The following is a 15,359-nucleotide window of genomic DNA, read 5'->3' as shown; positions in this document are numbered from 1 at the left end:
GATTAGATTCCAGCCTGTAACTCACTCCCGGGGTATCCGTTATTCTATATATAAACCCACCCGAACCCCTCGATTATTTTCCAGCCTGTAACTCACTCCCGGATATCTGTTATTCTATATATAAACCCCGCCGAACCCCTCGATTAGATTCCAGCCTGTGACTACCTCTCAGGTATCTGTTATTCTATATATAAACCCCCCCGAACCCCTCGATTAGATTCCAGCCAGTAACTCACTCCCGGGTATCTGTTATTCCATATATAAACCCCCTGAACCCCTCGATTAGATTCCAGCCTGGAACTCACTCCCGGGTATCTGTTGTTTTCAATATAAACCCCTGAACCACTCGATTAGATTCCAGCCTGTAACTCACTCCAGGGTAGCTGTTATTCTATATATAAACCCCCAGTAACCCTCGATTAGATTCCAGCCTGTAACTCACTCCCGGGTATCTGTTATTCTATATATTAACCCCCCGAACTCCTCGATTAGATTCCAGACCTTAACCCACTCCCAGCTATCTTTTATTCTCTATATTAATGCCCCGACCCTTTCGATTAAATTCAGCCTATAACTCACTCCCGGGTACCTGTTATTCTTTATATAAACCCCCCGAACCCCTCGATTAGATTCCAGCCTGTAACTCACTCCCGGGTATCTGTTATTCTATATATTAACCCTACGAAGCCCTCGATTAGATTCCAGCCTGTAACTCACTCCCGGGGTATCCGTTATTCTATATATAAACCCACCCGAACCCCTCGATTATTTTCCAGCCTGTAACTCACTCCCGGATATCTGTTATTCTATATATAAACCCCGCCGAACCCCTCGATTAGATTCCAGCCTGTGACTCACTCTCAGGTATCTGTTATTCTATATATAAACCCCCCCGAACCCCTCGATTAGATTCCAGCCTGTAACTCACTCCCGGGTATCTGTTATTCTATATATAAACCCCCCGAACCCCTCGATTAGATTCCAGCCTGTAACTCACTCCCGGGTATCCGTTATTCTATATATTAACTTCCCCGAACCCCTCGATTAGATTCCAGCCTGTAACTCACTCCCGGATATCTGTTATTCTATATATAAACCCCCCGAACCCTTCGATTAGATTCCAGCCTGTAACTCACTCCCGGGTATCTGTTATTCTACATATAAACCCCCCTGAACCCCTCGATTAGATTCCAGCCTGTAACTCACTCCCAGGTATCTGTTATTCTATATATAAACCTCCCGAACCCCTCGATTAGATTCCAGCCTGTAACTCACTCCCGGGTATCTGTTATTCTATATATAAACCTCCCGAACCCCTCGATTATATTCCAGCCTGTAACTCACTCCCGGGTATCTGTTGTTCTATATATAAACCCCCCCGAACCCCTCGATTAGATTCCAGCCTGTAACTCACTCCCGGGTATCTGTTATTCTATATATAAACCCCCCAAACCCCTCGATTAGATTCCAGCCTGTAACTCACTCCCGGGTATCTGTTATTCTATATATAAACCTCCCGAACCCCTCGATTAGATTCCAGCCTGTAACTCACTCCCAGGTATCTGTTATTCTATATATAAACCCCCTGAACCCCTCGATTAGATTCCAGTCTGTAACTTACTCCCGGGTATCTGTTATTCTATATATAAACCTCCCGAACCCCTCGATTAGATTCCAGCCTCTAACTCACTCCTGGGTATCTGTTATTCTATATATAAACCCCCCGAACCCCTCGATTAGATTCCAGCCTGTAACTCACTCCCGGGTATCTGTTATTCTATATATAAACCCCCTGAACCCCTCGATTAGATTCCAGCCTGTAACTCACTCCCGGGTATCTGTTATTCTATATATAAACCCCCCGAACCTCTCGATTAGATTCCAGCCTGTAACTCACTCCCGGGTATCAGTTATTCTATATATAAACCCTCCGAACCCCTCGATTAGATTCCAGCCTGTAACTCACTCCCGGGTATCTGTTATTCTATATATAAACCCCCTGAACCCCTCGATTAGATTCCAGCCTGTAACTCACTCCCAGGTATCTGTTATTCTATATATAAACCCCCCGAACCCCTCGATTAGATTCCAGCCTGTAACTCACTCCCGGGTATCTGTTATTCTATATATACACCTCCCGAACCCCTCGATTAGATTCCAGCCTGTAACTCACTCCCGGGTATCTGTTGTTCTATATATAAAACCCCCGAACGCCTCGATTAGATTCCAGCCTGGAACTCACTCCCGGGTATCTGTTGTTTTCAATATAAACCCCTGAACCACTCGATTAGATTCCAGCCTGTAACTCACTCCAGGGTAGCTGTTATTCTATATATAAACCCCCAGTAACCCTCGATTAGATTCCAGCCTGTAACTCACTCCCGGGTATCTGTTATTCTATATATTAACCCCCCGAACTCCTCGATTAGATTCCAGACCTTAACCCACTCCCAGCTATCTTTTATTCTCTATATTAATGCCCCGACCCTTTCGATTAAATTCAGCCTATAACTCACTCCCGGGTACCTGTTATTCTTTATATAAACCCCCCGAACCCCTCGATTAGATTCCAGCCTGTAACTCACTCCCGGGTATCTGTTATTCTATATATAAACCCCCCCGAACCCCTCAATTAGATTCCAGCCTGTAACTCACTCCCGGGAATCCGTTATTCTATATATGAACTTCCCCGAACCCCTCGATTAGATTCCAGCCTGTAACTCACTCCCGGGTATCTGTTATTCTATATATAAACCCCCTGAACCCCTCGATTAGATTCCAGCCTGCAACTCACTCCCGGGTATCTGTTATTCTATATATAAACCCCCTGAACCCCTCGATTAGATTCCAGCCTGTAACTCACTCCCGGGTATCTGTTATTCTATATATTAACCCTACGAAGCCCTCGATTAGATTCCAGCCTGTAACTCACTTCCGGGTATCTGTTATTCTACATATAAACCCCCCTGAACCCCTCGATTAGATTCCAGCCTGTAACTCACTCCCAGGTATCTGTTATTCTATATATAAACCTGCCGAACCCCTCGATTAGATTCCAGCCTGTAACTCACTCCCGGGTATCTGTTATTCTATATATAAACCTCCCGAACCCCTCGATTAGATTCCAGCCTGTAACTCACTCCCGGGTATCTGTTATTCTATATATAAACCCCCCAAACACCTCGATTATATTCCAGCCTGTAACTCACTCCCGGGTATCTGTTATTCTATATATAAACCTCCCGAACCCCTCGATTAGATTCCAGCCTGTAACTCACTCCCAGGTATCTGTTATTCTATTTATAAACCCCCTGAACCCCTCGATTAGATTCCAGTCTGTAACTCACTCCCGGGTATCTGTTATTCTATATATAAACCTCCCGAACCCCTCGATTAGATTCCAGCCTCTAACTCACTCCTGGGTATCTGTTATTCTATATATAAACCCCCCGAACCCCTCGATTAGATTCCAGCCTGTAACTCACTCCCGGGTATCTGTTATTCTATATATAAACCCCCCGAACCCCTCGATTAGATTCCAGCCTGTAACTCACTCCCGGGTATCTGTTATTCTATATATAAACCCCCTGAACCCCTCGATTAGATTCCAGCCTGTAACTCACTCCCGGGTATCTGTTATTCTATATATAAACCCCCCGAACCTCTCGATTAGATTCCAGCCTGTAACTCACTCCCGGGTATCAGTTATTCTATATATAAACCCTCCGAACCCCTCGATTAGATTCCAGCCTGTAACTCACTCCCGGGTATCTGTTATTCTATATATAAACCCCCTGAACCCCTCGATTAGATTCCAGCCTGTAACTCACTCCCAGGTATCTGTTATTCTATATATAAACCCCGTGAACCTCTCGATTAGATTCCAGCCTGTAACTCACTCCCGGGTATCTGTTATTCTATATATAAACCCCCCGAACCTCTCGATTAGATTCCAGCCTGTAACTCACTCCCCGGTATCTGTTATTCTATATATAAACCCCCCGAACCCCTCGATTAGATTCCAGCCTGTAACTCACTCCCGGGTATCTGTTATTCTATATATAAACCCCCCAAACCCCTCGATTAGATTCCAGCCTGTAACTCACTCCCGGGTATCTGTTATTCTATATATAAACCCCCCGAACCCCTCGATTAGATTCCAGTCTGTAACTCACTCCCGGGTATCTGTTATTCTATATATAAACCTCCCGAACCCCTCGATTAGATTCCAGTCTCTAACTCACTCCCGGGTATCTGTTATTCTATATATAAACCTCCCGAACCCCTCGATTAGATTCCAGCCTGTAACTCACTCCCAGGTATCTGTTATTCTATATATAAACCCCCTGAACCCCTCGATTAGATTCCAGTCTGTAACTCACTCCCGGGTATCTGTTATTCTATATATAAACCTCCCGAACCCCTCGATTAGATTCCAGCCTCTAACTCACTCCTGGGTATCTGTTATTCTATATATAAACCCCCCGAACCCCTCGATTAGATTCCAGCCTGTAACTCACTTCCGGGTATCTGTTATTCTATATATAAACCCCCCGAACCCCTCGATTAGATTCCAGCCTGTAACTCACTCCCGGATATCTGTTATTCTATATATAAACCCCGCCGAACCCCTCGATTAGATTCCAGCCTGTGACTCACTCTCAGGTATCTGTTATTCTATATATAAACCCCCCCGAACCCCTCGATTAGATTCCAGCCTGTAACTCACTCCCGGGTATCCGTTATTCTATATATTAACTTCCCCGAACCCCTCGATTAGATTCCAGCCTGTAACTCACTCCCGGATATCTGTTATTCTATATATAAACCCCCCGAACCCTTCGATTAGATTCCAGCCTGTAACTCACTCCCGGGTATCTGTTATTCTACATATAAACCCCCCTGAACCCCTCGATTAGATTCCAGCCTGTAACTCACTCCCAGGTATCTGTTATTCTATATATAAACCTCCCGAACCCCTCGATTAGATTCCAGCCTGTAACTCACTCCCGGGTATCTGTTATTCTATATATAAACCTCCCGAACCCCTCGATTATATTCCAGCCTGTAACTCACTCCCGGGTATCTGTTGTTCTATATATAAACCCCCCCGAACCCCTCGATTAGATTCCAGCCTGTAACTCACTCCCGGGTATCTGTTATTCTATATATAAACCCCCCAAACCCCTCGATTAGATTCCAGCCTGTAACTCACTCCCGGGTATCTGTTATTCTATATATAAACCTCCCGAACCCCTCGATTAGATTCCAGCCTGTAACTCACTCCCAGGTATCTGTTATTCTATATATAAACCCCCTGAACCCCTCGATTAGATTCCAGTCTGTAACTCACTCCCGGGTATCTGTTATTCTATATATAAACCTCCCGAACCCCTCGATTAGATTCCAGCCTCTAACTCACTCCTGGGTATCTGTTATTCTATATATAAACCCCCCGAACCCCTCGATTAGATTCCAGCCTGTAACTCACTCCCGGGTATCTGTTATTCTATATATAAACCCCCTGAACCCCTCGATTAGATTCCAGCCTGTAACTCACTCCCAGGTATCTGTTATTCTATATATAAACCCCCCGAACCCCTCGATTAGATTCCAGCCTGTAACTCACTCCCGGGTATCTGTTATTCTATATATACACCTCCCGAACCCCTCGATTAGATTCCAGCCTGTAACTCACTCCCGGGTATCTGTTGTTCTATATATAAAACCCCCGAACGCCTCGATTAGATTCCAGCCTGGAACTCACTCCCGGGTATCTGTTGTTTTCAATTTAAACCCCTGAACCACTCGATTAGATTCCAGCCTGTAACTCACTCCAGGGTAGCTGTTATTCTATATATAAACCCCCAGTAACCCTCGATTAGATTCCAGCCTGTAACTCACTCCCGGGTATCTGTTATTCTATATATTAACCCCCCGAACTCCTCGATTAGATTCCAGACCTTAACCCACTCCCAGCTATCTTTTATTCTCTATATTAATGCCCCGACCCTTTCGATTAAATTCAGCCTATAACTCACTCCCGGGTACCTGTTATTCTTTATATAAACCCCCCGAACCCCTCGATTAGATTCCAGCCTGTAACTCACTCCCGGGTATCTGTTATTCTATATATAAACCCCCCCGAACCCCTCAATTAGATTCCAGCCTGTAACTCACTCCCGGGAATCCGTTATTCTATATATGAACTTCCCCGAACCCCTCGATTAGATTCCAGCCTGTAACTCACTCCCGGGTATCTGTTATTCTATATATAAACCCCCTGAACCCCTCGATTAGATTCCAGCCTGCAACTCACTCCCGGGTATCTGTTATTCTATATATAAACCCCCTGAACCCCTCGATTAGATTCCAGCCTGTAACTCACTCCCGGGTATCTGTTATTCTATATATTAACCCTACGAAGCCCTCGATTAGATTCCAGCCTGTAACTCACTTCCGGGTATCTGTTATTCTACATATAAACCCCCCTGAACCCCTCGATTAGATTCCAGCCTGTAACTCACTCCCAGGTATCTGTTATTCTATATATAAACCTGCCGAACCCCTCGATTAGATTCCAGCCTGTAACTCACTCCCGGGTATCTGTTATTCTATATATAAACCTCCCGAACCCCTCGATTAGATTCCAGCCTGTAACTCACTCCCAGGTATCTGTTATTCTATTTATAAACCCCCTGAACCCCTCGATTAGATTCCAGTCTGTAACTCACTCCCGGGTATCTGTTATTCTATATATAAACCTCCCGAACCCCTCGATTAGATTCCAGCCTCTAACTCACTCCTGGGTATCTGTTATTCTATATATAAACCCCCCGAACCCCTCGATTAGATTCCAGCCTGTAACTCACTCCCGGGTATCTGTTATTCTATATATAAACCCCCCGAACCCCTCGATTAGATTCCAGCCTGTAACTCACTCCCGGGTATCTGTTATTCTATATATAAACCCCCTGAACCCCTCGATTAGATTCCAGCCTGTAACTCACTCCCAGGTATCTGTTATTCTATATATAAACCCCCCGAACCCCTCGATTAGATTCCAGCCTGTAACTCACTCCCAGGTATCTGTTATTCTATATATAAACCCCCCGAACCCCTCGATTAGATTCCAGCCTGTAACTCACTCCCGGGTATCTGTTATTCTATATATACACCTCCCGAACCCCTCGATTAGATTCCAGCCTGTAACTCACTCCCGGGTATCTGTTATTCTATATATAAACCCCCCGAACCTCTCGATTAGATTCCAGCCTGTAACTCACTCCCAGGTATCTGTTATTCTATATATAAACCCCCTGAACCCCTCGATTAGATTCCAGCCTGTAACTCACTCCCAGGTATCTGTTATTCTATATATAAACCCCCCGAACCCCTCGATTAGATTCCAGTCTGTAACTCACTCCCGGCTATCTGTTATTCTATATATAAACCCCCCGAACCCCTCGATTAGATTCCAGCCTGTAACTCACTCCCGGATATCTGTTATTCTATATATAAACCCCCCGAACCCACCGATTAGATTCCAGCCTGTAACTCACTCCCGGGTATCTGTTATTCTATATATAAACCCCCCGAACCCCTCGATTAGATTCCAGTCTGTAACTCACTCCCGGGTATCTGTTATTCTATATATAAACCTCCCGAACCCCTCGATTAGATTCCAGTCTGTAACTCACTCCCGGGTATCTGTTATTCTATATATAAACCCCCCGAACCCCTCGATTAGATTCCAGCCTGTAACTCACTCCCGGGTATCTGTTATTCTATATATAAACCCCCCAAACCCCTCGATTAGATTCCAGCCTGTAACTCACTCCCGGGTATCTGTTATTCTATATATAAACCCTCCGAACCCCTCGATTAGATTCCAGCCTGTAACTCACTCCCGGGTATCTGTTATTCTATATATAAACCCCCCGAACCCCCCGATTAGATTCCAGCCTGTAACTCACTCCCGGGTATCTGTTATTCTATATATAAACCCCCCGAACCCCCCGATTAGATTCCAGCCTGTAACTCACTCCCAGGTATCTGTTATTCTATATATAAACCCCCCGAACCCCTCGATTAGATTCCAGCCTGTAACTCACTCCCGGGTATCTGTTATTCTATATATAAACCCCCCGAACCCCCCGATTAGATTCCAGCCTGTAACTCACTTCCGGGTATCTGTTATTCTATATATAAACCCCCCGAACCCCTCGATTAGATTCCAGCCTGTAACTGACTCCCGGGTATCTGTTATTCTAGATATAAACCCCCCGAACCACTCGATTAGATCCCAGCCTGTAACTCACTCCCGGGTATCTGTTATTCTATATATAAACCCCCCGAACCACTCGATTAGATTCCAGCCTGTAACTCACTCCCGGGTATCTGTTATTCTATATATAAACCTCCTGAACCCCTCGATTAGATTCCAGCCTGTAACTCACTCCCGGGTATCTGTTATTCTATATATAAACCCCCCGAACCCCTCGATTAGATTCCAGCCTGTAACTCACTCCCGGGTATCTGTTATTCTATATATAAACCCCCCGAACCCCTCGATTAGATTCCAGCCTGTAACTCACTCCCGGGTATCTGTTATTTTATATATAAACCCCCCGAACTTCTCGATTAGATTCCAGCCTGTAACTCGCTCCCGGGTATCTGTTATTCTATATATAAACCTCCCGAACCCCTCGATTAGATTCCAGTCTGTAACTCACTCCCGGGTATCTGTTATTCTATATATAAACCCCCCGAACCCCTCGATTAGATTCCAGCCTGTAACTCACTCCCGGGTATCTGTTATTCTATATATTAACCCCCCGAACCCCTCGATTAGATTCCAGTCTGTAACCCACTCCCGGGTATCTGTTATTCTATATATAAACCCCCCGAACCCCTCGATTAGATTCCAGCCTGTAACTCCTGAATGTGTCTTTCGATCCTCCAAGGGGTCCTCCACGACAACCTCAGCCAGCGCAAGCCAGAGATGGGGAGGACGACAAGGAGAATCGAGACAGTGATCGAGCCACCCACCACCAGCAACCTCGGACTTACCGTCGTCCGAACAACTACAGGCGACGTCCCAGACCCCAGACCACCAAACCCGAGGAGAGCAAAGAGGTACAGAGAGCTTCCCTCTACACTGTCCCATCAAACACTCCCAGGGCAGGTACAGGGGGTTAGATACAGAGTAAAGCTCCCTCTACACTGTCCCATCAAACACTCCCAGTGCAGGTACAGGGGGTTAGATACAGAGTAAAGCTCCCTCTACAGTGTCCCATCAAACACTCCCAGGGCAGGTACAGGGGGTTAGATACAGAGTAAAGCTCCCTCTACAGTGTCCCATCAAACACTCCCAGGGCAGGTACAGCACGGGGTTAGATACAGAGTAAAGCTCCCTCTACACTGTCCCATCAAACACTCCCAGGGCAGGTACAGGTAGTTAGATACAGAGTAAAGCTCCCTCTACACTGTCCCAGCATCGAAGCACTGACCACACTCGACCAGCTCCGCTGGGCGGGCCATCGGTCCGCATGCCCGACACAAGACTCCCAAAGCAAGCGCTCTACTCGGAACTCCTTCACGGCAAGCTTGCTCCAGGTGGGCAGAGGAAACGTTACAAGGGACACCCTCCCTGATAAAGTGCAACATCCCCACCGACACCTGGGAGTCCCTGGCCCAAAGACCAGTCCGCCCTAAGTGGAGGAAGTGCATCCGGGAGGGCGCTGAGCACCTCGAGTCTCGTCGCCGAGAGCGTGCAGAGACCAAGCGCAGGCAGCGGAAGGAGCGTGCGGCAAACCAGTCCCACCCTCCCCTTCCCTCAACCACTGTCTGTCCCACCTGTGACAGGGACTGTGGCTCTCGTATTGGACGGTTCAGTCACCTGAGAACTCACTGTTAGAGTGGAAACAAGTCTTCCTCGATTCCGAGGGACTGCCTACGATGAGAGAGAGGGAAAGATGGGGCCAAGAGAGAGGGAGAGAGGAAAGGTGAGGCAGAGAGAAAGGGGAAAAGAGTTGGGGCAGACACAAAGAGTGACAGAAGATGGTGCAGATGAGGGGGTTGACTTATGAGGAAAGGTTGAGGAGGTTGGGCCTCTACTCATTGGAATTCAGAAGAATGAGAGGTGATCTTATCGAAGCGTATCAGATTATGAGGGGGGCTCGACAAGGTGGATGCAGAGAGGATGTTCCCACTGATGGGGGAGACTAGAACTAGGGGGCATGGTCTTAGAATAAGGGGCCGCCCATTTAAAACTCAGATGAGGAGGAATTTCTTCTCTCAGAGGGTTGTAAATCTGTGGAATTCGCTGCCTCAGAGAGCTGTGGGAGCCGGGACATTGAATATATTTAAGACAGAGATAGACAGTTCCTTAACCGATAAGGGGATAAGGGGAGCGGGCAGGGAAGTGGAGCTGTGTCCATGATCGGATCAGCCATGATGGTATTAAATGGCGGAGCAGGCTCGAGGGGCCGAATGGCCTACTCCTGCTCCTATTTCTGATGTCCTTATATTCATCGACAGAGAGAGAGGGGGAAGGATGGGGGCAGACAGAGAGAGAGAGAGAGAGGATGGAGAGGGGGGAAGATGGCGGCAGACAGAGAGAGAGGGATTGGAGAGGGGGAATGTGGCGGCAGACAGAGAGAGAGTGGGATTGGAGAGGGGGAAGATGGCAGCAGACAGAGAGAGAGCGAGAGAGAGGGATTGGAGAGGGGGAATGTGGCGGCAGACAGAGAGAGAGTGGGATTGGAGAGGAGGAAGATGGCAGCAGACAGAGAGAGAGAGAGGGATTGGAGAGGGGGAATGTGGCGGCAGACAGAGAGAGAGTGGGATTGGAGAGGGGGAAGATGGCAGCAGACAGAGAGAGAGAGAGAGAGGGATTGGAGAGGGGGAATGTGGCGGCAGACAGAGAGAGAGTGGGATTGGAGAGGGGGAAGATGGCAGCAGACAGAGAGAGAGAGAGAGAGGGATTGGAGAGGGCGAATGTGGCGGCAGACAGAGAGAGAGAGGGATTGGAGAGGGGGAAGATGGCAGCAGACAGAGAGAGAGAGAGAGAGGGACTGGAGAGGGGGAATGTGGCGGCAGACAGAGAGAGAGAGGGATTGGAGAGGGGTAAGATGGGGCTGGGTTCCGTCGCTTGTTGGCCGCGAGTATGCGGCGATCCCTCAGAGAGAGGACAATGACGATATTATCTTGACGTGGACCTGGGCTTATCTCTCTCGCTCTCTCCATCGCCTCCCTAGCCCCAGATCAAAGAGGTTGAGAAGGCGGCTGAGGTATCGGCCCCTCCCACCGAACAGGCCCCCACCACCGAGTGAAGATCGCCTCCCGGGCACCCCAGTCGTCAAAGGCGGGTGAGTACATTCGGAAAAGGCCCCCCTGCTTTTTTTGTGGGGCGCTGGGGCCTAGGTTCTAACTGCGAGCGATGTGATTTCAAAGCCCTGATAACGTACGGGTGAGAGCCATGGAGGGATTTGCAAACAAGCATGAGAATTTTGAAATCGAAGTGCTGTTGGACCGGAAGCCAATGTAAGTCAGCAAGCACAGGGGGTGATGGGTGAGTGGGACTGCGTGTGAGTTAGGACACGGGGCACAGGGGGTGATGGGTGAGTGGGACTCGGTGTGAGTTAGGACACGGGGCACAGGGGGTGATGGGTGAGCGGGACTGAGTGTGAGTTAGGACACGGGGTCAGTGAGCACAGGGGGTGATGGGTGAGTGGGACTGAGTGTGAGTTAGGACACGGGGTCAGTGAGCACAGGGGGTGATGGGTGAGCGGGACTCGGTGTGAGTTAGGACACGGGGTCAGTGAGCACAGGGGGTGATGGGTGAGTGGGACTGGGTGTGAGTTAGGACACGGGGCACTGAGCACAGGGGGTGATGGGTGAGTGGGACTGGGTGCGAGTTAGGACACGGGGCAGTGAGCACAGGGGGTGATGGGTGAGCGGGACTCGGTGCGAGTTAGGACACAGGGCAGTGAGCACAGGAGGTGATGGGTGAGTGGGACTCGGTGTGAGTTAGGACACGGGGTCAGTGAGCACAGGCGGTGATGGGTGAGTGGGACTGGGTGTGAGTTAGGACACGGGTCAGTGAGCACAGGGGGTGATGGGTGAGTGGGACTGGGTGTGAGTTAGGACACGGGGTCAGTGAGCACAGGGGGTGATGGGTGAGTGGGACTCGGTGCGAGTTAGGACACGGGGGCAGCCGAGTTTTGGATCACCTCTAGTTTACGTCGGGTAGAACGTGGGAGGCCGGCCAGGAGTACGCTGGAATAGTCAAGTTAATGGTGAGGAGGATTTCGATAAAATATAGCAAGTCTTTGAGAAACTGGCAGAATGGGCACGTATTGGGAAATGACCTTCAATCTAGCTCAGTGTGAGGTAATAGAAACCGAATATTTTTTTATAAACGGTGAGAAAATTTTGAATGTTGGGGTTCAGCGAAATTTGGGGTTACTTGTGCATGAAACACAAAAGGTTAGTCTGCAGGTACAGCAAGTGATCAGGAAGGCCAATGGTATCTTGGCCTTTATTGCAAAGGGGATGGAGTATAAAAGCAGGGAAGTCTTGCTCCAGTTACACAGGATATTGGCGAGGCCACACCTGGAGTACTGCGTGTACAGTTTTGGTCTCCGTATTTAAGGAAGGATATACTTTGCTTTGGAGGCAGTTCAGTGAAGGTTCACTCGGTTGATTCCGGAGATGAGGGGGGGTTGACTTATGAGGAAAGGTTGAGGAGGTTGGGCCTCTACTCATTGGAGTTCAGAAGAATTGAAACGTATAAGATTCTGAGGGGGTTTGACAGGGTGGATGCAGAGAGGATGTTTCCCCTCGTGGGGGAATCTCGAACTCGGGGGCATTGTCTCAGAATAAGGGGCCCGCATTTAAGACGGAGTTGAGGAGGAATTTCTTCTCTCAGAGGGTTGTAAATCTGTGGAATTCTCTGCCCCAGAGAGCTGTGGAGGCCGGGACATTGAATATATTTAAGGCGGAGATGGACGGATTTTTGAGCGATAAGGGAGCCAAGGGTTATGGGGTGTCGACAGGGAAGTGGAGCTGAGTCCATGATCGGATCAGCCATGATGGTATTAAATGGCGGAGCAGGCTCGAGGGGCCGAATGGCCGACTCCTGCTCCTATTTCTTATGTTCTTACGTTAACTTATAATCTTGTCTCTTCCCTGTCTTCCCCCCCCCAACCCCCTGTCCCTCAGGCGCCTTGAATCCCAAACGAAACAAAAAGATCTGGACAAAATCTTCAAAGCAATAACACCTCAACCCACGAGCGACTACATCCTTCGAGAGTCCACGCCAGGAAATGGAGGAGGGGGCAGCAGGGAGGAAAGCAAAGACCACTACATCAAAAAAAAAAAGCGGGTTTATCAATTCTGCCCCACCACAGCCCCCAGAAAAATTACCCCTCCCCGATCTCGCTCCCCCTCCGATTTAAATAAAACTAAAATCTAGGCCGTTGAGTACATAAATTGCTCTGTCCATGTTAATAATGGCGATTTCCTATGTAAACATGTCACGTTACAGCGCCGCCGGTGGCAGGAGTGCGCAATTACAGTGTGATGGTTTACATAGGGATTTCCCATTGTAAAGATGTTTATTCCTGTGATCAGCCTCCATCGAACACCCAAAGAGTCTCTATTTTCTATCGGGGGCTGGGAAGGCAATTTTTTGAACAAATAAGCAAATTGCGAGATTGTAATCCCGTGCGATGAAAGTCCCAGAATTTGGGATTGATTGGTCGATGTCCCGATGAGGGGAGGGGGATTAATTGTTCCAGAGTGGTAATTTAGTCTGACGTTTGAACGCTCTACCTCTCTTATCCGTGTGTTCCATTATTAATCAGCCGTGGCTCAGTGAGTAGCATCCTCGCCTCTTGAGTTCAAAGTTTGTGGGTTCAAGTCCTGCTCCAGAGACTTGAGCGCAAAAAACTAGGCTGACACTCCAGTGCAGTGCCGAGGGAGTGCCGCACTATCGGAGGTGCCGTCTGTCGGATGAGACGTTAAACCAAGACCCCGTCTGCTCTCTCGGGTGGACGTAAAAGATCCCGTGGCACTATTTCGAAGAAGAGCAGGGGAGTTCTCCCCGGTGTCCCGGGCCATTATTTATCCTTCAATTCAACATAACAAAAAAAACAGATTATCTGGCTGTTGTCACGTTGCTGTGTGTGGGAGCTTGCTGTGCGCACGCTTCCCACATTACAACAAATATGACTATACTTCAAAAAAAAAGCACTTCATTGGCTGCAAAGCGCTTTGGGACATCCAGTGGTCGTGAAAAGCGCGAGAAAAATGCCAGTCTTTTTTTTAATAATGGACAGAGGAAATTTATATTGGTCACTCCCTATGTAAACGTTTCACAGTGCAATGATGCCCTCCTGCCAGTGGTGGCATTGTAACGTGACGCGTTTACATGACAAAATTCCATTATTAATGTTGACATAGGAATTTACAATGGGTAACATTGACCGGGAGTGGGAGAAGACATAAGATTTCTAATATATAATCTAGATATTTTTATGTTAGTTCCTTTTTTACTTTGTAAACCGCCCCGCCCTTTCTTTTAACCGTCATCCTTTGCCCCCTCCACCATTTGTGACAACTGCATAGAATAAAGCAGAGATAATGAGCACAAATTGTGTGGACGTAAGTCTCGAGTCTCTTTTCTTAACAACAGTTACAGTTATTTCTTTACGGGTCGTACAGAAGCTGACACTGAGACACACACACGGGGGGTACAGGAGTAAACACGTTATATTAATTACTTGGATCGAGTGTAATGTAGCCAAGTTGCAATGCCCCTATTTAAAAAAGGAGGCAGACAAAAAGCAGGAAACTATAGACCAGTTCTCCTAACATCTGTTGTTGGGAAAATGCTGGAGCCCATTAATAAGGAAGTATTAGCGGGACATTTGGCTTGTTTTCCGTGAAGGAGTTCCGAGTAGAGCGCTTGCTTTGGGAGTCTCGTGTCGGGGACGTGCGGACAATGTGGCCCTGCCCAGCAGAGCTGGTCGAGTGTGGTCAGTGCTTCGATGCTGGGGATGTTGGGCCTGGTCGAGGACGCTAACGTTGGTGCGTCTGTCCTCCCGGGGGATTTGCAGGATCTTGCGGAGACAGCGTTGGCGGTATTTCTCCAGCGATTTGAGGTGTCTGCTGTACATGGTCCATGTCTCTGAGCCATACAGGAGGGCGGGCATCACTGCAGCCCTGTAGACCATGAGCTGGGGGTGAGATACCTACTGTACATGGTCCATGTCTCTGAGACATGCAGGAGGGTGGGTATCACTACAGCCCTGTAGACCATGAGCTGGGGGTGAGATACCTACTGTACATGG

General features: G+C 48.0%; 1 protein-coding gene across 1 annotated transcript in view; it reads left to right on the top strand.

Annotated features, from left to right (window-relative positions):
- Window positions 1-14,660, top strand: part of LOC139254072 (Y-box-binding protein 3-like) — a gene marked incomplete at its 5' end in the record, with an annotated part of 33,185 nt that extends 18,525 nt beyond the window's left edge. Inside the window, 3 exons of the mRNA XM_070873619.1 lie at window positions 8,967-9,138; window positions 11,262-11,372; window positions 13,228-14,660. Coding sequence (XP_070729720.1) covers window positions 8,967-9,138; window positions 11,262-11,336 — 247 coding nt within the window. The remainder of the gene's footprint in view (window positions 1-8,966; window positions 9,139-11,261; window positions 11,373-13,227) is intronic.
- Between the last annotated feature and the right edge of the window lie 699 nt (window positions 14,661-15,359).

The sequence above is a fragment of the Pristiophorus japonicus genome, unplaced genomic scaffold (assembly GCF_044704955.1).
Source record: "Pristiophorus japonicus isolate sPriJap1 unplaced genomic scaffold, sPriJap1.hap1 HAP1_SCAFFOLD_530, whole genome shotgun sequence".
Lineage (NCBI taxonomy): Eukaryota > Metazoa > Chordata > Chondrichthyes > Pristiophoridae > Pristiophorus > Pristiophorus japonicus.
Note: the sequence above shows the minus strand (reverse complement) of the source record. Positions and strands in the feature narration are given on the sequence as shown.